The 24,885-nt window shown below is 40.0% G+C and overlaps 1 protein-coding gene across 3 annotated transcripts; it reads right to left on the bottom strand.

Annotated features, from left to right (window-relative positions):
• Nucleotides 1-1,433: 1,433 nt before the first annotated feature.
• Nucleotides 1,434-18,608, bottom strand: tead3b (TEA domain family member 3 b). 3 transcript variants are annotated; one of them, XM_054616539.1, is made up of 14 exons: nt 18,534-18,608; nt 11,213-11,277; nt 10,278-10,340; nt 10,066-10,128; nt 7,476-7,487; nt 6,391-6,516; nt 6,203-6,243; nt 5,972-6,028; nt 5,493-5,557; nt 5,279-5,415; nt 3,877-4,050; nt 2,943-3,086; nt 2,672-2,824; nt 1,434-2,101 (listed from the first exon to the last, which is right to left on the bottom strand). In XM_054616539.1, exons 1-14 carry the CDS (start codon nt 18,538-18,540, stop codon nt 1,988-1,990), a joined length of 1,221 nt encoding a protein of 406 aa, XP_054472514.1. In that variant the 5' UTR covers nt 18,541-18,608; the 3' UTR covers nt 1,434-1,987. The 3 variants fall into 3 exon arrangements, with proteins under 3 accessions (XP_054472514.1, XP_054472512.1, XP_054472513.1); XM_054616537.1 differs by lacking the exons at nt 7,476-7,487; nt 10,066-10,128 and having other exon boundaries at nt 5,279-5,436; XM_054616538.1 differs by lacking the exons at nt 10,066-10,128; nt 10,278-10,340; nt 11,213-11,277; nt 18,534-18,608 and having other exon boundaries at nt 5,279-5,436; nt 7,476-7,539.
• Between the last annotated feature and the right edge of the window lie 6,277 nt (nt 18,609-24,885).

Here is a 24,885-nt window from a genome sequence, read left to right as displayed (position 1 = left end):
TAAAACAAACAAAAAAAACTGCCCACACCATTCAGAATATGATACATTAGATATCTCATTATTAATTATCAATATCAGCACAATCACACATTATTTTCAGTGAGGCATATGGCAAACACTGAAAGTCAAAAGACAACAGAATCAAAACAAAACATGAATCTTTATAATGGCGAAAACATGTCTGTATAAAAGATAAATTGAGAAACCTGCTAGAGGAGGAGTGTTATTGTATCTAGCTTGTGAAATATGACATTCAAAGCCAGGTGCAATTATCCCACCGCACAATATCTTAAATTTGAACTTTTATAACACAATTGTCCAGTGAACCACAAAGAGCAGACACTTGTCAAGCAGGATCCATGGGATGACAGTTCTCCTGTCTCTAATATGAGTCCTGCAATACTTTAAACATCTCCATCACAGTGGAAAAAAACGATCAATACATCTTCAGTACCCCACCCTGCCCTCCCGCTATTTCTCATCCAACCCTATAAATAACAATCAATGGTCATACTCCACAGCACAGAGACAATAGCTCTCATTCAAGACAATGATTTCGTTTGATTTCAAAATGATTTCATTTTTAATGTCAGTAAAAAGAAAAAAAAAAGTCTTAAATATCAAAACTGAACTTTAATCACGAATGCAGCTTCTCCACACATTACAACGGAGAAGGGTGAAGCAAATGAACCGACTTCACAGCATACAATCTCTTTTTTAAACAAAAGAAACAGTGATTAACTCCCCCCCCCCCCCTCGCCCATTAAACCATGGTCTCTGTGCTGAGTTACTTGAACACAAATATGAACAGAAAGTCCCCGCCCCCCTCCAAAAAAAAAATACTCCTATGTAACACGTATTCCTTTAGCATCCACTGACTCACAGTACAGAAACAATTCATTTTTTTCAATTAGGCTACATAACTCAAGGCAGAAAATAAGCACTGCTGTTGCTTCACCTCCCCTTTCTTGATCTTTTAAGTGCAACCAAGCACACGTCTTCAAACAGAGAGAATTAACAGTGGATCTCGTAAGGATGGCAAAGCCTTGGCTTTATGTCAGGCTAGCATTTTTACAAGGCATCCCTAGTGTCAAAAGTCAGTTACAGATAGATGCTTGTAAGACCTGATTTTTTAAAACGGTGTAATAAAATGTAAAAAAAGCAGAACCTAAATAGTACGGTAACACAATAAACCTTCTCCCTATACATGTGGACTGGAAAACTTGGGATGATCTTTATGTAAAAACAACAGGCTACATGAAAATTTGTTGTGTGACATCCCATTACTCTGTGTGCCCAAATACAAAAAAAAAAATACGCCTCAAAAGATGTCAATTTGAGAGATTTCTTTCCAATTAATTTGGACAAACCACACCTGTCTGACTGTTTTCCGTTCGTTTAAAAACAAGAGGTAGTAAAAAAAAAAAAAAAAAAAAAAAAGGCAATCCAAAGTGGCAGGCAATGATATAATCTTTGGAGACAAGGCACTTGCTTTCCTAACAAACCTACTGCAACAACACCACTTGGCTCTGGTTTTCCCCTTCTGTGGTCCTGTTCTCTCTGTACTTCTTCCATCTTATATACACTTCTCTTAGTGCTCAGAGTGTGATCCTCTTGGATACTATAAGAGTCTTTTCAACACATTCTCATTCCCTCGATAAAACGTTTCAGGCTCCATCAATTACCTTGGCAAAGAGTGACCCACTTCATCTAAAGCATGTTTAAAACACATGGAAAATAGTTGGTTGTTCGAAAAATCTGTCATTCTTCAAAAGTTATTTGCGTGTCGGCACATTGAGATTCATTCTTTTTTTTCCCCTTGCAAACAAGACTTTTTAAAGCATTAAATGTGTCCATGTTAGTTCGGTCTAGCATTGTTTTGAATGTTTTTTTTGTTTTTGTGGTTTTCCTGGATGGTTGAGCTGGTCGAAGAGAGATTGTGTCACGCTTTAGTCTGGCTTTTCCAAAAAACCTCCCAGAGGAGCTGTTAGTCTTTAACAAGTCTGTAGACGTGATACTGAGCTCCATGTTCACTTGTGGAAACCTCGAAAACAAACGCTATACAGAGCAAGGTCTCCTGGGTGTCGCGGTTCGTCACCACCTGAGGGTCAGAGGGAAAATGTCAAGTGAGAAACACGAAGCATCGACGTCTGTTTATAAATAATAAGAAACAGTTGCTCATTTCTTAATTTGTTAAAGGTCAAATTTTTATTTTTGCGGAAAGTTTGACGAGAAGATTGACACCAGTCTCAAGTCTGTGCTCTAAATATGAAGCTAATGCCAGCAGCAGATTAGCTTAGCTTAGCATAAAGACAGCTAGGCCTGGCCCTGTTTGAAGGTAACAATATCCTCCTACTACCACATCTAAAGCTCACTAATGAACACATTATATCTTGTTTGTTTAATACGTACTAAAACACAGTTTAAAAACCACCAATGTTGTAGTTTTAAGTATTATCTGAGAGCTAGCTGTTTCCCCATTTTCAGTCTTTGTGCTAAGCTAAGCTATGCTATGCAGCTGCCTGCTGTAACTTCTTATTGACAGTACAGACTTGAGAGTGGTATCGATTATCTTATCCAACTCTCGTCAAAAAAGTGCATATTACATACATATTCCCAGAGATGTCAAACTGTTCCTTCAACAATTCTATAATACCGAGTGCGTGTTTACCTGTAGGATAGTGAAGTTTTCAAGAACACTGTTCATCATGTATTTTTCAGGCAAGTGTTTGAGTTTGTGGATAAAGTTGATCATGTACTCGCACATAGGAGAGCGGTGGATCCTGTAAACACACCTTCCTCCCTCCAGGCGGGCATATTCTGTCTGTAACACACACACACACACACACACACACACAGTCAAAAATAACCCGAGTAGTGAAAATGAGAGGCCGTATATCAGTTGTTTGAGAGGAGAATACAGAATCTATTGCTACTCTTACCTCTACTTTCTCTACAACCTGCTTGCCAAACGAGCAGACTTTGGTTGAAACAGTGATCGTCATGTTCTCGAGGCTGCTGTATTGGCTGCTGACGCCGTAGAAAGAACCAGGGCCGTCCTGCATGCCGCTGCTGTTCAGGTCGGCCTGCAGAGGACAAACGGGTTATCAGATTGGTGGTGATGATCACATAATTGGATGTAACTTAAATTTCCTCATAGCACATGGATTGTTGGGTTGCATGAAAAATTTCACGGTCTTTATTTTTCATTTTTTGTTTCTGTGCAATGTCTAGGTTTTTGGGCGAAAACATCATGTGTGCCAAGACAGTTTACTTAAATGAAAGGCTAATGTACATGATGAAGCAATTCATTGTGAAATGCCTACTTCATCTGTTTAATCTTGAGATAATATCTTTCAGTTTAAGAAATTCCCCACTGTGTCATAAGGAAAGGAAGTGGTTTTCAATTGCCAACTTGTGAAGCTAAATGTTATAAAATATCTGTTATGGTCTAATATATCTTAAAAATGTTTATGTATAAGATAAAATAATCCTTTATTAGTCCCGCAGCGGGCAAATTTACAGCCTGTAGTAAGCCTGTCAGTAACCTAAATAAGTAATTATTAGAAAAAGGGATAGTAACGTAATGGGATTTTGTCAGTTAAAATACATTTAATGTCAGTTTTATGACACTTCTAGCAACAGTTTATAAATAATTTTCACAGCTATATTCTTTTAAAAGTGGGTGTTTGAACCTCCATCTGTTGGCGTTGTTACTGCCTCCAAATGAGCTAAGAGGTTGCACATAAAGATATCACACTTTTCCATATTGGAAAATACTATACATACTGCTAGCCATAAACAAGACAAAGTGAAATACAAATGCACAATAACAACTAATACCTGGTAGATGATAATATAAAGATAACAACCCACCCAGAATTTAACGAGGAAGAAAGCATTCTGAGGGCCTTTCTCATAAAGCTCTTTGAGCCCGCCCTTCTTCTCAGGGAACTTGTCGTAGATCTGCCGGATGTCCACGGCCTCGAGGAGCGGGTCGCTGTACGAGGGGTTGGTCTGTCCAATGTGGACAAACAGGTGTTTGCTGTACTGCAGTGGACAGAGACAAAAAAGAGACAAAGGAGGAAGTGGTTAACCTCAAGAACCTCAGCTGCAGAACTTACTATGACAAAAAGAGGACAGAGTGTTGGGCTGTTTACCAAACCCCATAGAATATTCAGGTATTTTTAGTGTTTGTTGTACATTAGGGAATCAGTTTTATTACATCAGAACACTCCAGATGGAGTAAGACATCCTTGAGCACACACATGTGACATCTAGACTACACGTTTGTAATAGTTTTGTGTCTCTTTTGGTGACATTATGCGTTTGAGGCAGAGCCCTAAGGTGCTGCTGCTAGTTCTAAATCTGCACCTGGATTCCAGTATTTAGTTAACTCCCTCTGGATTATCAGACACAGTAGATACACACTGACTATCCTCTACACACATATTGTACTAATAACTACAACGTTCTCTATGAAATATTACAGGACACATTAAAAGGAAGTTGCTGGTTCTACTTTCTTAAAGCATAGATGCTATTACTGATTATGACTTTGACTGTATTTTAATGAAATGCTACTGTGGCTTCAGTATGTTGTGCAGCTTTAATATGAAGGGAAAAAATGCAAAAATATTGGATTGGATTTGATAAGCAGATGCACGATATTAAAAAAGTGCCTATTTGCACCCAAGTAAGACTAGTCACATGGCAGCTATTTGGCTATTTACACCCGTTCAAGTTGAATTGGCTACTTTTATTAGCAATAGTAAGCTAGAGGGCCCTTTCTGGCTGAAACAAATCCGGTCGAAGTAAAGGTAATAGTAGGAACAAGAACAAAAAGTAAATATGAGAAGTGCAATGTAGTGGATGAATGAGTCAAACTAAGGACTTACATCCTGGAGAATGGGGTTTAAAACCTGTGAGAAGCTTTTATTTACACTTAGTTGACTTAATCATTTTATTTTATTCTTCTTTTTTCCAAGTTTGGTTAGGTCTAGGCAACAGAAATACTCTGTTATGTTTAGGAAAAATATACATAGCCAACAGTAGGCTAAATATACACATACGGTATCTAATGTGTTTCCGGGTCGGGTGCAAATAGCATTGTTGGCTCAGGAAACCTGGGTGCTTGTCTCTGCCATGCTATATACACCTGTGTGTAAATAGCCACATTGGCTATTTCGCATTGGGTGCAAATAGTATTGTTGCTAGGCCTGTGCAGCAATCCATCCATGTCTGTAAGTGGGAAGCCTTATTGTACATTCTCACTCACGTTGTCTGGGTCTCTCTGGACCTCCATGAAGGCTGAGTACTCCAGCATCCGCAGCTTAGAGGAGGCGATGGTCCGGTCCTGCCACACCGGCACAGCAGTAGCAGATGGAGGAGGTGGAGGTGCCAAGGGCTCATAACCTGGAAGGTACACACACAAGCCTTTATAAAAACGGTTATTTCTCATACCATTTAAAAAATGTTAACCTCATACTTACTTGGTATGGATTGTGGTATAGGACCTGATAGGCTCTGGTACGGGGGCTGTGCAAAAGGTTTGATGCTGAAAGACAACGAGTGGTTCAGTGAGACAATGAGATCTACTTTACACAGATGTTTATGGCACATGGGTCCTTCTAAACTTCTAAAATCTGTTAGTGTCAAATTGTAAGCATGTGGTTTTGCACCAGCTAGGCGTAAGTCCACCTGCTTCAATATTTCTTAAAGATGCAAAATAGCGTTAATGAATTGTGCATTTATTGACATATCTATAATAGAAATATTTTGAGATTTTAGTCTCAAAATATGAGAGAGATTTATCTCCCAATTTTTTTTATAATCAATCAAATTTAAAGGATTTAATTTGCCCGGTGGTGTTTTATTTATCAGTGCAGGAAATATACAGTACAGTACAGTGTAGAAGGAGAGTTAGTTCTGCTTTGTGCTCACAGCTGGACCTCAGCTAGGGGGAACTTACGCATGGCTGGTGCGGCCAAGCCCAGGAGTCCTTCCCGGGTTGAGATCTAGGACCAGCCTGGTGTGCAAAAACGTGATCCGTTAAACATGCCCTGCAATACCCACCTGATATCAAACCTAGCCTAGTTACTCTTTACTCATCTCTAGCACCAATCTCTCTCATCAGATATCTAAACACGCCCTGATGTCACCCCAGAAACATCATGTGGGTTCAGTAGAGGGGTTTACTTACTCCTGAGAGGGTCCAGGCTGTCCTGGGATAGAAGGCCAGAACTGGAGGGGAAAGAAAACACTGTTAATTGTTTTTATAGGATTAATTTGTTTTTGTTTGTTTTCATGGTAAAATCCAACACAATTTTTATGACTTAAAAAATATAACAAAATGAGTTGTATGTGTGAGAAAATGAGTGGTGGGCTAACTCTGGGTGGTTGGTAGTGGGCAGGAGGCAGTGGTGGAAGGTGATTCTTTATCATACTCGGGGAGACGATCTGTGCAGACGACAGCGCTGCCATGTTCTGCAGGGCTTTGTCCTTAGAGGCCTGATCCTACAGAAGGAAAAGAGGAATAACCAGAGTCAGCCACAAGGTGGCACTGTAACCTAAACATGATCTCCTGTTGTGTTAGTAGGGAGTTGCATATAGACTGCCACCCTACCCTGTCTCTATTGTATCTGTTCAATTAATAACTTAAACATATTGATTCTAAAATTACTATAAAGTTGACACACTTAGGTTTAGCTTAAGAGTCAATAAAAACCTGATTATTCTAATTATTCTCAAAACTTAATAAAGCAAAACATTTTTTAAAGAGCAGCTTGACAGAATGAAGCAACGGGTAGAGCGTAGAAGATGAAGCTGCACAGTTATTTAAGCTCGGGTCACAAGACAAATTGAATGTCAGTGTGTTACCAGGACTACCACAGGGAAAGGAGAATGGTTGGAAATGCAGATTTGCATATGCATTGCACTGAAAAGTGTACATCGACAAATGAAATTACTGCTATGCAGATGAAGGCGGTATAATGTCGTTGAAATACAAAGCAAGAGATATACAAACTTACAAATTCCTATCCGTGGTGCATGATACATATTTCATGATTTACAAACACATTAAAGCTTTGGTTTTAATACATCTAACTAGTTTAAAATGCATCCTGTTGCTTCTTTTTTTCATTTTTGCAAAAGAATGCACTTAAGTTAATCAAGCTGTGACTTTGCAATTAAGGGACAGATGTCTCAGAATTGAGACCCCGAATCAAAGAGCGACACCTTAATGCAAAGCAAGCAAGACTTTGGCTTTTTGGCCGATGCTGGGGGGGATTACACTAGGATGCGCATCAGTATTGTGTTCAAAGCGTGGCTGTTTCCTATGCATTGCTTCATTACAGGGAGGTAATGGGACGGGGACGCCATGCCAGCAAAGGGCCATAGCAAGCGGACAGTGCATTGGTGCTGCCAAACAAAGGGGAGGAGGGAAGCATATTGCACAAATCAGATCCACTTACCAAATTCATCGCCTGAATCAAAAAAGAGAGAAACCATTAGTACGGTGCAGTTATAAACGATGTGTTAAGATTAATTAATTAAGTTTTCGTTGATTTAAAAAATTGCCTCTTTTAGATTTTTACACTCAAGGCATTAACATACGACGGTTCAGTAGGGACTCAGGTATTTGAAGAATGCTTCGATACTGAATTATCACAGTATTTTTTAACTATATATGTTATATTGGGTAAAGTTTTGTTGCCAAAACTTTTGCATTACATTTGGTAATGTAAATTCTTATTGTATCGCATTATTACATCGGACAACAGTAAAAGGTTAAAACAATACACATTAATTCATGCAATCATTATCAAATCATGTAATACGACTATAAAGCAGAGTGTCAGGTTGTACGGTTTTTTTTCGAGGATATTCTTTCATAACTGGGGAGCACATTGCTTCATAAAACTGGACATTTGCCCCAATGTAAGAACAACAAGCCTTCAGTGTGTTACGTCAAATGTACAGCTGTCACATGTTTACTTCCTGTTTGTTCAGCTGATTCTGCAATTTCGCTTTATTCCCAAGCGGCAGGAGTCACTCTTTGTCAGACAAATTGACTTAGAGAGTGTAGCTTGGAAACTAGTTAGTTGAGTTTTTTTTCTCTTAATAAATAATACAAATAAACTACTTTGGCTTAACTTACTACTGTCTTGATTTATACTTGAACAAGGCGTTGGTACTGCATGTACACGTTATTAGTTGATATCTAACACTTAAAAGCTACAGAAATACTGCCAATACTATCATCCAATTAAGGTGAACTCACGAAGCATAAAAAACACTATGACTGAACTAAATTACATGGCGAGTGAAATCGAAATATGTATTTGTAAAAGGGTTTAAGAAATTCACATGAGCGGATTATTATTAATCATATTCATTTTGCCACAAAAATGTGACAAGTCAAATATGTCAAGTGAGAAGAATATTTTAACCCGGTCAAGCAGAGAGGATTAAAGTCACCACACAAAATATATGACAAATCATGAGAAACCTAAAAGCTGATTTTACAACACTTTTGCCTGTTGACCCATTTTTGAGCACACTTTCCACAAAATATGTAAGACAAAGTGTGTCAATGAGATGTGTGGTTGAGATATGCAGACCCCAACAAAACGACCACATGAAGAAAAAGGTTTTGGAAAAAGAAGTTTAAAAAAAAGACAGGAAGTATAATGTGGGAACCTTGCTTTACAAGTTCTATAACTTCACTGGTGGGGACTTCTAACTATTGAACAGGGGAGGGAAATTATGGCATATTATATATATATACATACATATTTCAAGCAATATTTTTCGCAGCAATATCAAAACACTGAGGCCAAGTATCAATCTTTTATTATGTTAACTATTAATATTGCACATACAGATTTAACCATTTGGTAATATTTGCTTTACCAGTTCACTAAATTGTGCTTTATTTGTGAACCAGTTTTCTGGTGCAGTCTTGGGTAAAGTCAGCAGGATTTGACTATTTAAACTGTAAAACAAACAGCTCAGTTGGTCAGGTGCATTATTATACATGATGGGCATGATCCTGTCTGCTTGTTGACAAGTTTGAAGTGAGATGGACAGAAAATGTATCTTATTAAATGAATCAGATGTTGAAAAACTGCATAATTTGCAGTTAAAAAAGGTATTAAAGGTTTAAAATCCCAATAGGATCGTATCCTGACTTAAGTATCGTGGATCCTCTGGTGATTCCCAGCCCTACTCGCTATGAACTTATACTTTGCATTCAAGATAAGTTTGTCACCGGATAAACAAGTTGAGTCTTCCTACTACAAAATATACCACTTGTGGATGCTGGTGTCCACTGCAGGATTAGTCTGCATAAAAGGGGTTAAGTTAAAGTTAGCACTACAGAATGCTACATTGTCTTTGGTCTTTAAAAAAAAGTCTGCATTATGTTTTAGTGAATATGCAAAAAAGATTTTTAAAAAGCATGAAGAGAGACCAGAGGGATTGAAATAACTACAAGACAAAGTCAAAAAGAGTCATCTGATGCAGATTAATGTGTTTCCTTTTTTTGTTTGTGAATGTTCCGTTTTATAAAAGACATCACAAACAGACACATTAGAGGAACTAAAAGGATCAAAGTAGAGAGAGTTTATGGGGAAAGAAGAAGTCTCAGAGAAGTAGAGTCTGCTGCAGAGGCATGGCTGGCACAGAGGACAGATACAGAGCTGGAGCAGCATGCAGCTAAATGATGGGCTACTCATAACAGCTTGTGTGACATTCCTTTAAAGCAGCAGCTATACTTTCACTACAGAGTGCTGAGATTACTACAGTAGTGGTTATAAAGCTCTGTCTGTTTGTGCACTGCATGCATGGTAGAGAAGCAGGACTGTGGGTCCATGTCAGAGAATTAACTCCTAAATTATGTTTATATTATCTGATTTATCCTTCAACGATGTTTATCACTTGCCAAGCCTGCATCCACTTATCTAATTAAAGCCAGAACTGATAATGATAAGCATAAATAAGGTGGTTAGTGCAAAAGCCAAGCCTTTACCAGCCCCGCCGAGCCCGCGGTGAAGCGCATACCTTTAGCTTTGACTGGATCTCGCGAGATTTTCTCCGGGCGAGAACCTGCAAGTGGCTAGAAACCTGCACAGAAGAATAGCCAGGAGGAGGGAAGAGGAAAAAGGAGGCAGGGAGAGGAATAGACAAGGGAAGAAAGAGAGAGAGAAGCCGTAACCAAAGAGGAAAGAGACGCCCAGTCAGTGTCGCCGGGAGGCAGGTTGGGTAGCACCTACCTTTATACCCGCCTGGTATTCACGAACTTTCTTCCGTGCTAACACCTGTATGTGACTAGAAACCTAAAAGGGGTGTGAAACAGTTTTTTAAGCATAAAAAACGACATGCACTCAACGATGCATGCACACACACATGCATTCACGTGCAGACAGACACTGTGAGAGCTCTTAATAGTTCATGCAAACAGTGAGGCTGGCCATTTATTATTTTTATTAGCAACAAATCCCATGAATCAACCAAAACCATCAATGAACAGATCCGAACAACATGTACCGCCTGTGTTTGTCGGGTAATTATTATAAACTTTCAGTTTATTTTAAGTCAATCCTACTTACACCAACGTGCTGCCATAAATCCTTACTTTAATCCAGAGGGAAAAAAAAAATAATTAATATAATTAATAATATAAATTGTGTATTAATCTGCAGCTGAAAAAAGTCCCCAATAAATGCACTATTGTGTTCAAATAAATGCACTATTGTGTTCAAATAAATGCACTATATGTGCTTAAAACCAAAGTTCCATTTGATAGGATACTATTTTGCCTTTAAAAAAAAAAGTTTAACGATATTTACGACCCACTTTTAAAAATGAACATATTCAGAAGGAATACAGTGGGCTTTGGGGCCACGGGCAGGGTAGGTAAGTGGAAAGCTATTGAAAGATGAACTATCACAGTGTCTATTTTGGTCTTTTGGTGAGATTTGTTGACAATAAGAAAATAAAACCAGACTCATCCTTTAAATAACTAGTAATCCACTTTTATTTGTAACTAAGCATGACATCAGGAACTATAAATCCTTTATAAAACAGTTGTTGATGTTATTAATGGCTTTCACTCATCTAGTGGTGCATCTGTTATGTCTTCTACTGTCAGTAACTAAAAACAAACTCATGCGTGATTATTCTGATCCAATCATCAAATGTCTTATACCTGTTTTCTTGTGCGGGTTTTGCCCGTCCGCAGCTTGATGTACCTTGCTATCAATTCATTGCGACCTGTAACACAAAAACAGAAAGAAAGAAAGGTCACTAACAAAAACAAGAATACATGACAGAAGGTTTCATATTACTACATATATGGTAAAACCCTAAAATGGCCAAAAGATGGCAGTGTTGTCATAAGTTGCATACACGATTTTCAGAGTGTGACCTTTCCCAGAGCTGCTCAGACCCGAGGCAAACACACTTTTGTCACAGGTCACAGGCCATAATAACACCTCTGTTTCCCTACAGGAGACCGCATTTTAAATAATTTTCCTTCTTTGAAATAAGGCCGCTGATAAAAGGTTGATTTTTTTTTTTTGTTTTACCGCAAACTTTTCATTAGCTCGTTTCACACCTACTTATTGTCTGCTCACGTGGCCCTGAAGCCTAATTATAGAGAGTCGCTTAGAAAACAGAACCGTGTTTTTCATGACATAACATCTACTCTCGACATTCTGCACAAACAGGTTGTGCAGAGAACAGGCTTCTATTCAGGGCTTTTGAACGGCTCTCTTTACATTCAGTGCCGTGCACGGGATTTAACGACTGCTGCCTTTTCAGCAAAGAGCAGCTGGGATCAAGCAAAAGTCATCTACGGGTTATAAGAAGAGCAAAAAGCATTATTATGTTGTCTCCAGGGGAAATGAGTCCATCAGTCTTTTTCATGTCTTATCTTTGCCAAGGTTTCTGTGGCTGAGAATTGGGCCAAAGGGAGAGGTTGAACCACGGTATCATTATGAATAATGACCTAAACTCTTCTAAACTTGCTGACAGAAATTTTAACCGACAAAAACTGGTTAAGATGTGCCTTCTTGAACACACACAATAGACCGTGTGTCTAGGAAGTTTAACAGTCCTTAAAGTATCCAGACACATAATGACAGGAGAAACAAGTCCTGTTTTTTTCACGCAGTCTTCGGCACTTGGCCTCCAGAAGGCCATGGTTGGTGCAATTACCATAAAAGTACTGCAGACCATCTCCAGCGGGCTTGCAGCGCTCACCGTACTCTTTTAAAGCAGTCGGCCCGGCGGTCGGCCAGCAGAGCCGAGCTGAACTGTCTGCCGATACTGAGCTAGCCCCCCTGCCCCGGGCCAAGGATGGACACGCCCGCTCCAGCGCCTCCGCATTCCTAGCATTCCTCTAAGCCTGTCACATCTGTGCTAGCCAGTCTGATTGGCCTGGGCCTGCGAACACAGCCAGATCTTGGGGGCCAACACACACACACAAGCACTTCCAGCTCTGGGAGAAGTACGGGGGTTAGAGCCGGAGTTCAGGGCCATTAGGGTTGGGGTAGGGGGTAAGGGGCAGCTGATGCAGTAACTCTTGGAGGAAACACAAAGCCATAACTGTCTCTGCCAACAACTGCCACCTGGCAGCAAAGCAGCCCCCTCCTCCCAAAACAACACCACCGTGTGACCCTGCACTCAACGGACAGCAGCACCTGCTGCCGGCCATCCCGGCGGAGGATGGCGGAGAAAGAACAATGCCAGTTTGACCAGCGTGCAACTGTCACTCTCAATCTCTTCAACTGAGGAGCAGAGGGGGAAAAACATTACATTGTCCCAACCACCGAGTTCTGCTACGAGTTTCACAGATATCTCGTTGCAAAGTACTGTAACGTGAAGTACAGTTTGAATAAGAAAGAAAAAGATCTGAACTTCTCTGGGGAGGTGGTCTCTGTGTTGTTGGTCAAACTTTAAATCCCCAGCAGACTTTCAGGACTCCCCACATTTAGGTTCAATAAACCTAAACTAAACATCTTCTCCACAATATTATGGAAATTCTTTTTTTTACATTTCTTTGTAACTTGTTTTATAAGAATAAATACATTGCGTGGTAAATCAAAAACGTGTTTTGTTCCTCTGTTAAATGGTGCAGGCCTGTGGTTGTGAGCTGAGATGATATCTACAGTTTTTCTCCACAACATCTGGTTGGTTTCGTGATATTTCAAATTGCAGCTTTTTTGTTTTATGTGACATACAGCTTGCTGCAGAGACACCTCTTTGAAGCGGCTCGGACAAATAACTCCAGTGTTTGATTTCAAAGTTTCAAATAAACTTTTTATAAAGTTGAATGTTAAAATTACTTGGAAATGGAAACCTTTGAGACACATTTTTAGGCGCTACCTCTTCTGCTTTATGGAAGAATACAATCTGGATCACGACGTTATTGCAACATATTGAACATCCCTAAACGCACTTATTTACAAAAAATAAGAGTTGGCCAAAGGATTTTAGAAACACTGAGGTAATCGGTCCCATATGCCTCATCCTGCACTTCACACCCTTCATCAGATCTTAAAAGACCAGAGCATTTTTCAACAGCCTCTGGATCACTAAAAAACAACAACAAACAAAACCTGTTTCTGGATGTGATTCACTTCACTCAAACAATCAAATCACAACCTGACATAGAACGCATATTTAAAAAGTCAAGACTTCAAAGCAGCCACCTCACTGTGTGTGCACATGCACATTTCCTTCCCAGGAACAGTGACCCAGTAAGACTGGTTATATGAGTCTATCATCTTTTAGAGAGAATATAGAGGACGTGATCTCTGTTTTGTTAATGGCAGCTGCATCCGTGGCAGCAGAGATCTGCTCAGACTTGACGTGGTGGAGGTCAGAGAGACGGTGTGAAGGGCTGGTCTCTGCAGCAGCGGGGGGGGAGAACATGACAGGTGCGTACAAACAGACACAGTCGTACAATCGCATTCACAGCCCCAATGCGTGTCCTCGGCCTCTTCCTCCCCCACAATGGCTGTCTCTCCATCCCTTTTACCCTCTTTTTTTTTTTTTGGAGCTGCTGTGATCCCCTTGTTGATTGCTCAACACCCCGCTCAGATCGCCGCAGGCTGCCATTCTTAACCTCTTCCCCGACAGGACACGCCTATCTCTTTTTCTTTTTACTACACGACCGCTGGAATTTTCCACTTCCACGCTAAGATAGTGAGCAAAAAGGTAATCTCTCTTCACTCCCCCTGCCACACTCCTCCTCCTCCTCCCTCTCTGTCTCTCTCCTGAACCCTTTCTCCACCCATATTCCCTCCCCTCCTCCCTTCTCATAACATTGAGGTAATCCTAAATTGCTAACATACTGCTCAGCCATGACTGAAAACATTCCTAACATCTCAGTGAGGGGGCTGACAGTGAAGGCCTGCTCAGTCATCATTACACCCCCCCCTCTCAGACCTCCACACGCATCTTTTCGCATAACTTTGTTTTTTTACATATCCACTGAACCTGCTGCTAATTACTGATGCAACCTTTAAAAAGGTCAAAAAAGACATAAGCCTCTCTCTAGCAATAAAATCATTCTCTTCTTTTTTTTTTACCCAGAGTGCTTTGCAGTCGTGATAGCTGCAGGGCTGAGTGAGGTGTGCGTGTGTGTGTGTGTGTGAGTGTGTGCTTGGGATTTGACATACCTGTCGAGGCCAGAAAACGCAGAGGAACAACATGTCAGTACAGCCCCAAAGGAAAACAAGAAGGACAACATTTTTTTGACACACACACACACACACACACACACACACACACATCCTCTGAAGACACTTCCTCTAAACTTGTCGTAAAATGTGCCAACTATTCAGCTCCACAAGGAACGAATACCTCTGAGCCGCAACTATTCTTTGAATTTCGGACACAATGTGTTATTATTTTCTGAAAGAATATGAGTGAAAAATCAAAGGAATCAGAGTTTTGATGTTTTGGGAAGTGTTCAAGCTTGTTTTTGTCACAGAGAGTAACATTACAAGACAGATACCACACTCACATCTGTGTGTTTAATATAGGGCTAGGCAAACAGCCTGTTAGCTTAGCATAAGCCCTGTAAACAGGGGGAAACAGTTAGCCTGTCTCTGTCCAAAAATATAGGAAAGAATTAAATAAATTATGTGTTATATGTTGTTTGTTAACCAGCACATATGCCGAAGTTTAAAGATGTAATTTAGTGGTTTTATGGGCGTCCAACTTTCCGTTCGGCCGACATTGAGATGATCCTAAAACTGCTATTTTGATATCTAATAATACTCAGGAGAGCTTACGTTAGCCATCTCTCTCAATCATTTTTCATTATTGTCACTTTGTTGAGTGTTTAATTCCAGCCAGCATTATCTCTGTTATATATTTGGAGATAAAACCTTTAATGTTAGTAAGAAATAATCCTCAAAAAGATGTAAAAGAGGCAAACAGGGAGCGAATGTTACAGACTCTTTAGCTTAATCTTTGTCATGACTTATGTATGTTCTAGCTAATAATAAAGGCTAGATGACCGGTAGGGACATTAATCACTGAGGCAAGCTGAAGGCACTGCATCATACGGTCAAGTCCTAGTTTGGTTTAAAGCTATAGTTTATAACTGCAATAAAAGTAGCTTTATGTCATATTTGCTCAAACTATCTTTTTATTTTGAAAGAAGTACACAAGACATGTGAAAAAAATCATCAATGCACAACTTAATCTAAATGAGAAAGTTTGCCATGACCTCCTTGTTTTCACACACTGTACAGAAGAGGTAACTTGTTAATACTACTTATGTCTATACTGCAGTTTATTTGAGTGTTTTTCGTGTTCTTTTTATTAACATGTGTGACTTATTAAAAGTGAACTCTTTGTCAACCCCGAGCCACGTACATGACTGGCTATGCTTCTGGGAAGTCCTGACAGGTTTGAATAGCGAAGAACACACATGTATAAAGAGTCATCTCGCTCAGGGAATGGAAATTTGCGAAAGGTTTCCCACCAAATGAAATAAATAAATAAAAAAAATCTGGCAGAAAAAGTAGAATTCCCGATGGGAGGGATGACTTGCCTTCCTTTAGAGGCCATCGTGAGTCTGAGACTGCAAGGTAGACACTATTACACAGTGCAATCGTTAACATTCCCCCAAGCTCACGTCAGGGCAGCTTTTAGATGTCTGAGGTAATCACCTTGTGAGACGGCTTCTTCTGGGGCATGCCTCGGCCCTGCCAGCAGAGCCTCAGATGACTTATTGTAAATGGAGAGGGTGTTTAGTGCTCGAGAAAAAAACTGGCCCCTGAAAGGGCTCCTGACAGTTTGTTGCTAAGGGGGCAGGTTTGTGCACGGACGGCCTCTTTGTTGACATTCTCATGACAAATGTATGGAGCCGGGGACACAACACTACACTGCTAAACAGGCCTGAAGAGTTACTTAGGTAAATGTAGAGATGCCTGCAGTGATTTGAGCTTGAGGTCTGTACACCAATTAAAAGCATGTTGTGTACAAGTCATTCTGGAAAATATAGAATAAGTTTAGTAACACTGTCTTAAGCATGTCCCTCAAGTCTGCCTAAAAATGAACATTTGATTGGTTAATCATATTAAAAGTAATTAAAAATTATTAGATTCATTACTTAATCACATCAGAAATGCTTCCTGTAAACAGACAGAACATGACATCATTAGCTTAGTCTGTTTTTTTTCATTATAGATTGTTCTGTAATTTTTTTGTCCACAAAATGTTGGAAAAAAAATGAAAAATGAAAAATGCCTGCCTATCCTTGAGCCCAAGGTAATGTCCTAATATGCATTGTTTGGTCTAACCAAGTAACAATAATTCAAAACAAAGAATAGCATCAAATCATCATATTTGAGAAGGTTGAATAAGAAGATGTTTGGCATTTTTGCTTGATAAATGACATAGTAATAAATGGATCAGAATAAAAGAGTTGTTGATTAATGTTCTGTTGACTAATCGTTCAATCACAACTTGTTTCCCCACTAATACGGCTCCTTAAGACAGGATCTGAATTACAGAAGCAGCAACAGAGGCTGAGTTATCTCAGGTATGTGCTTGTCCTTGAATATCCGAATCTCCCTGACGAATGAGAGTATGAGATTCAATCTTGGATGAATCACTGCGAAAGAATTTCATCTGACGTCAAGAGCAGAAAAAAAACAAAAAAAAAACCCAAATCCAAATCCAAAAAAAGCCAAAGTGTTTTAAAAACAAACACTAATGCTTCTAAAATATACAGCCTGACTGAGACTTTGGTGGCAATGATTGATGGTTTTCACGGTCGCTCTGAAGATGGAATCAATTGCAAGTTTTCGAGACATGGACAATAATTAAAGGGAAGGAAAGTCTTACAAAGCTTGGCTCGAGGGAGTTGAATTACGATCGTGAAAAGAACACAATTTCGCAAAACCAAAAAGAGGTTTGTTGAAGGCATCGGCATGTAAAACAGTAAAAGACAAAAGCGGCACAATTCCTGCCAATCAACATTTTTTGCTGTTCAGCAAAAATTCCCAGCTTTAAATGATAAATCTAATTAGGAGAGCGTGTTCTGTCTCAACAATAGGAGCGGGAAAAGTGGGATCAAAATAATGAAAGACAAACATGTTCAATTCCCTACACCTGGATGTTAGTGATTCTACCAGAGACCTTGCCAACATATCCATCTGGAGTTTTTCAGGACATTAAAAGCTCAACACCTGCAATTTAATGAACACGCTGCAGGAAACAGCATAACTATTCTGAAACCATATGGATGTTTAAAATCTTCAACATGCCAATTTGATGTTTTTTTGTTCCTGAGTCTTGATTCACGCTGTGCTAATTATTGCCAATTGATTCGAGCCGTACGGCATCAAACGCAGAACTTCTCCGGAAAACCAGCTACAACCGGTCACCTACAGGCAAAAAAAACCCCTCTCCCAGCAATACCGGTTTGTGAGGAAACATTACGTTGAGCGATAAAACACAAAGAGCAGGGAAGAGAGGAGGCCGTAAAACTGTGAGCATAAAAAGCGGGGCTGTAAAGAAAAACAAAAAGACAGGTGTAAATCAGACGGAGAGGAGCGGAGATGCTCTCAGGACGGCAATAACCAGCTCTGAGAGCGCTGGAGCAACTGGAAGAACCTGCCCCTGGGTCACAACTCAACAGGTACAGACTTGTTAAAGAGAGCTCAGAGTGGAAAGAAAACATTCACCTCCGTGTCAAAGCTATGACAATGAGCACAAGAGGAAGGAAAAGTATTTTTCTAATTTTGTTTCAGGGCACTAGGAAGGGTGTTCGTTTTCTTTTAGCCACAAATTTCAGTGGAATGTGTGGAATTCTCATTTTTGTCCATTCACTATGGGACTAATTTCCATTTAGTTGTTCTTTTGTGTCTCATATATTTATAATATTCACTGTATTATATTTTGGAGTCTCCCAGCAAAACCTTTCACACACTTGTACTTGTATAACCGGAGTGACAGTAAACATCTTGAATCTGGAATCTCTGGCAGTGATCCAGCGTACTCACCATACATCTTTCCCTCATCTGACAGGATGATTTTCCTCCTTCCACAGGGAGGGTAGATGGCGAGGGCCTCCTGGAAGCTCTGCTCGATGTCCGGGCTCCACACGCCCTCGGCGTCCCCGTCAATGCCCTTTTCCTCGTTTTCCCCGTCCAGCCCATCTTCTGGGCTACCGTTGGCGCTCCACTCGTTGGACGCAATGGTGGCGGCTCCCCCTGGGCCCGACCCCGAGCCCCAAAATCAAAGGATCTGTAGGAGACCTGTGATATACATAAAGTTGATTAGCTGTTATGTTTAGTATTTATTTGAATTCTTTGGCAAATGTTAATCATAGTTACACAATCAAACCAACAACACAGTTAACAGTTCAGCCTTCTTCAGACAGACAGCGTGTCAAAGTATTTCTTAATAATCATCAAATCCCATGGCAACACCAAATCAACAATGATTGGACAAATAATGTCTGTGCAGCCAAAACCCAATATAGCTTTTTTTCCATAAAGTGGTGAAAGAATGAGTCCTAATTTCCGGATATGAATAATCCTTTTTGGACTTCAGGTTCCCTTGGCTTGTTGTAAATGTTTTTTAAATGGTTAAGTGGTTAACACAAGTTTAAGAGATTTTAAAGTTTTGTTCTAAGATATAAAATTCATCAGTAAATAACCCTCTTGTGAATTTTGAAGAAAATCCCATTGGCTTTTTTGGTCGAAAAGAACTAGTGCACTGCTAACTTCAATCCAACAAACACTATCCTCGTGACATAAGAATACTCATGGCTCAATACTCACATCAATTCTGTATTGATCAACAGCTGCAAATAGTCCCCAACAGCTGTTCTAGGAAATTACCAAGTCTTATTTAAGAATGAAACCTTATGTGTGTGACCCATTTTTAAGGATTTATGCCTTGAGTAGGACTTAATGGGACTGAGCCTGACTGCCACAGACGGAAAAGTCAGCCAGTCGTTAGAGACTTTTGGACCATGTCATGTCATATTTTGCCAATAATGATATAAATCACCAACATGATCCTTTTATGCTTACGTTGTTTTATCTGATCTGAAAACAATCACCACCAAAATAAACAAGCATGCTGTATACAACCATCATTTTGATAAAAGACACTTTTCCAATTAAAGCAAAATATGTGCAGCTTTGCAATGCTACAAAAGTCAGTCAAAGCTATTTCTAGCCGGATAATTTATCCAAACTTTTGTATAAATATTGGTCTTGACGCCACTTTTGGAAATGCGGGTCATGTGATGCCATCTTGCCAACAAATCCATCACTACTCTCTGTCTCAAAACATTTAAAACAAAACATAGTCTTTCATTAGATGGATCCTACTGTATAATTACAAGCCACCATGTGTCTTATCAACATATTATTTTTGTGACATTGATGTTTGGAGGAACTCAGCCAGCCTATGATGAACCCTGAACACATTTTATTGGCGACTCTGCTGGATGAGCAAGTTTTATGAACTTTGGAAAGCTGTTCTCAGGCTACATCTCATACCTTCATCTCATCACACTGTGCTTTAATAACCAGTTAGCAAACCTTAATAAGCCATTCAGTTCACTGAACGGCTTTCTTATTGTTTCCTTGTTTTTAAGTGTAATGCCGCTGACATTCACGCGCACATTTCAACTAGATGCCTATTAGAGCAATGAAATACAAGACAATATGATTAAATCAAATTCTCTCACATCTCCAACTTAATTTACACCTTCCAAAACTGTGTGAACTTAATGCATGCTAAGTTTCTCTACCGTTTTTATGCGTCTGCATTTGCGACAGACGCGCACAGTTGCATGATGTTTTTTGGTTTGTTCATCCAGCCGTCATGTCCATTCTAGTGAACGCAGTATTTCAGGATCACTGGAGCAAATTTCTTCAATATGCCACAAAAGTCCAGTTGGACTCAAGGATTCATTTATTTTTACTTTCAGAGGTCAAAGGTCAATGTGACCTCACAAAAATGACAAATTTAGGCCAACGTGGGAGTGCTTTGAACTCGCATTCTATCTGGCAATCAGGGTACGACTCCTCTGGTTGCAAAAAGAAGTCCAATTGTAAACAGTCTATTAAAAATGACCCTACTTCTCACTTGACTTATCACCTCAATAAACACTGTGAACAGCCAGTTAGTTTCAAGTCTTCTTCAATGCAGCATGATGTTCATTTAGTAAATTATGATCCCATTTAGAGTAAAATAAACCATAAAGCAGAGTATGCTTTAGGACGGGCTAAATTGTGATTGACAGCTCTCAACCGCTACCAGAGCCATAAACTGCTCCAAACTTCCAAACATAGTCCAAACATAGTCACTTCTGCTCACTGGTTGCAAAAAACCAAGAAGGTGACGGCTCAAATTCCGAACTGGAGGCTAAAAAACCCCAATGCGTGACGTCGCGGAGACTACGTTCACTTTTTATATACAATCTATGGTCATAACTCAAGAATTCATGTGCTAATTTGTGACAATTTCACACAAATGTCTAAGAGGATAAAAAATGGCATTTTGGACAGACATGGATTTAAACTGGTTGGCAGAGGCGTACAACCACGTGGCGACAATTCTACTTTTCCTTATAAGTATAGATACAGTGAATTATTTGTATGGCTGCAAAGAATGCCCAGAGCTGTGTGAGTTCATGTTGAGCATAATGAGACCGGAATAAGGAATGTCATTCATCTATAGGTCACTACTTTGGCTCTCTTTGACATTTTGTTTTTTGCAGTTGTTAAATTCGTATGAATAAACAATGCTAACTGTAATTATTACTATAATTCCTCAATTTTATTTCTCTGAACTGGCCAAATGAATTCAAGATATTCCATAAAACGAGGTTTAAAGACCTCACTAATCAGCGCTGGCCTCAAAGAATTCTTGTGGTCTGGGAACTGTGTCCCAGTGTGGTTTGCTTATGGCTGACTGCAGGCAAAGATCTTAAGTATTTTTCAAGCTGCCTTTGCAGCATCGTATTGTTTCTGAAATGGAAGTCTATGAGGTAACCACGATCCTCCCAGGATGCTTGTGTTTCTGCTTTCCGCATTTCTGCAGATGCTGACAAAAATAAAGTATAGCGGATAAATACAGAAAGTTATATTATACTGACATTTAAAGTTTATATGATAGAATGATTTGTTACATTATCCTTTTTCAGCTGTTTTTCCTCAGTATGGGCAATATTTGACCTCTTTTATGAGGTTTTGCACAGTGAGGGAGTCAAATATTAACAGTATGGTGGAAATTAAGTTTCAGTCTTGAAATGTGATTTGTACTTCTAACTTTACTTTGAAAAATAATATCAAGCAAAAAGAAAATATATATACCAACAGCGAAGCTCTACAAGGCTACATAAGTCTGTATGATTATCCATTGTATAATTACACCAAAGCTGGGCAGCCAAGACATTTTATCTAGATGTATTTGTGATGATAGCCTTGATATCTCCCATAGCCTCCTCTTCTTGGTTCATACTTTATAATTGCTGCGAGAACCACAAACTTGGAGGAAAAGCAGAGATGGAGGATTAGTAATGCTTCCTTTCTCTTCCCATCATCGTATAACAGGAATTAAAAAAGATAAAAGGCGAGTAGATCATATCCTACCACACGCCACGTACAACATGAAATTTATGGACGTCACTGAACTCAAACGAGAGTTTGACAGCTATCCTCAAGTCAAGCTGCTAATTTTAGCTGAGAGGGGTATTGGTTATGGCGGACCCTTTGCAACAGGGTCAGGGTGTTAAAACTCAACACTGAAACCGAGCACTCATCAGCAGCTCAAGTGATCCATGTCAGTCCTCACAGATCACACGGCTGGATCGCTCCCAATGTCTAACAACTTATGCCTAGAGTTAGGGTTAGTTAAATCATTATCTGCACCAGGGAAGAAAATGTAATCATTTTATCATGGTGCGATTTTGGGCTATTTTTGCCCCGATGTTTTAAATTTGGAGGGATTTACATACACAGTAACACAGTTTTATTTGCAACACACTGAATTTGGGAGCAGTTTTGCCTTTTGCCCCTGATTGTTTCTGACGCTGACTTGTACTGATACTTTATATAAATCGGCCACCCAAAGACAATAACAAAAAACATAGAAATGGGAGTAAATAAATGAATTAATAGAGTAAATTTGTCATTGAAAATATAAATTGTTATTTTTTTAAGAAAGAAATGCCACAGAATTATCTCGTTACAGCTTCTAAAATGTGAGGATTTCCTGCAAATTTTTGTCTTGTTTTATAGTAGACTGAATATTGTGTTTTGTTGAAGAAACTACGATGATTTTTAATAGCGATTATTTATTCTATCATTAATCATCTGCAAAATTAATAATAAAAAAAATATAATCCAGGTAGCACACTTTTTTGCTTGACAAATATTTAATTATCAAATTAGTTGCAAATACATTTTATTACTAATAATTTAAATATGTCACCTTTGACAGAAAATTGTGATGGGCACATTTTCTCAAGGCCCACATATACATGTGTTGGAATAGCCATATACACATTTACAGCAGCCTGTCAAGACATGAACAAAATAATTGTTCTTCATTCTCCTGCTGTCAGCTGCCTGTTTGTTGCTACAAATGAATTAACCAAAACATCTTTAGGCACAAAGAACCATTAACATCCACACAAGTGTTACCCTTAAATACACTTTTCTCTCTCAGCCTCGAGTGGAGCAGATGCCCTTTGTGTGCTCTGGTGTAAAAACGTATTTCAGGCAGCCCAAAAGTATTTAATCAATGAATGCACAGGTGCTGTGGGGCAACAGCTTCACTGGAGCCGGGGCAACAAATCAAAGCCTGGTGGCACACAGTGAGGGAGTGAGGGAGTGAGGGAGGGAGGGGGGGGAGGGAGGGGCGGCTGCTCTATTGTTTATCTCCAATTATAGCAGAGGAAAACACTGTAAAGCTCCTCCGCACTGCGAGCTGTGAGGCCAGCACGTTGGGTGTAACGCTCGGATCTGACGACCTCCAAGGAGCTCCGAGTGCTCGCAGGAGTGCGTTCAAGTGAGGTGCTGCGAAAAGAGAGGCTCTTCAACCGAGAGAGGGGGCCTGAATTCCAGACATGTCCTTATTAAGAAAGGGCTGCGAGTGCTCACTGTTTCTCCTCCTGCCTCCCTTGTGTCAACCCAACGCCCTCCCTCCTCTGCCACCCCCACCCCCCAACTCCCTCCCCCTCCTCCACCCCAGCGCTCAGAACGTCTCTACCCAAATAAGGACAGGAGACCAGGGGATGCGTGTATGGGAGGAGTGGGTGGGTGGATGGGTTGGTTGGTTGGTTGGTTGGTTGGAGAGCAGAGGGGGGGAGAGAGAGAGAGAGGGGGTGTGTATGTGGGGGTGGGGGGTGTTGTCCAATTTAGGCGTCCACTTTGGGGTCTGGAAAACAGTGGGATTGTTCCAGCTGGAATGCAACATCAGCAGTGAACACGCTCAGGGCTCAGACTAGAGGCAGGGCATTGTCAGCGGAGCCGTTTTTTCAATGCATCCTCTCGTGGAGTCACATGATCTGAAATCTGGACGATAGTCATGACAGCATTGAGCAGTAAATAAAGTCACAAAGACAGTTTTGTGGACTCAAATGCAACAGATTGCACTGACTCAAGATGGAGGCCGTTGGGATTCGGTTCTCCGGCGAGATTTACCGCCAGCACGTCATTTGAATAGAAGAGCTCTTGTAATTAACATAGTGATTACATTAGAACAGCTGTTATGAAGACACTGTATTGTGTCTTAGAGCCAAGTTTGGGTGAGAAACTCACAACAGAGTAATGACTTACATAACAACATAAGTTTATGCATCTACAGATGACTTGAATACAGTCAATCAACAGCAAATAAATCTGCAGCTTCAGCTCATTTTCAACTTCTCAAATGAAGGATTTCTTGCCTCTCTCCTTTTTATTTGATAATACATTGACTATCTTTAGGGTTTTGGGCTGATGGTCAAATCAAAAAAGGGAAACTGATGACACAAACAAGCCTTTAGAACTTTTTTCACTGATTTCAAGCAAACGCAAATAACAGTAATCGAGAAGATAATCTCCAGATTTATGCATAATGAAAACAATTGTTAGCTGCAGACCTCGTCCCAAGCACAAACATCTCCGCTAGACTCCCAGATTCAATGACACGCTGTTCACAGATATAACACAGAAATCAGCGACACACCTTCCCCTCCTGCTCTCTGGGAGTCAGGCCACAAGAGCAACATGCTACAGAATTCCAACCTGCAGCAGGAACAACGCTGCTAAGCTATGTGCCTTGCTCGTTTCATTCAAACGGCACCAGTCATGCACCAAAATCCCTCTTCCCATTTTCCTAGCCCCG

The sequence above is a fragment of the Anoplopoma fimbria genome, chromosome 17, assembly GCF_027596085.1.
Source record: "Anoplopoma fimbria isolate UVic2021 breed Golden Eagle Sablefish chromosome 17, Afim_UVic_2022, whole genome shotgun sequence".
In the NCBI taxonomy this organism is placed as follows: Eukaryota; Metazoa; Chordata; class Actinopteri; order Perciformes; family Anoplopomatidae; genus Anoplopoma; species Anoplopoma fimbria.
This window is presented reverse-complemented; position numbering and strand designations above follow the sequence as displayed.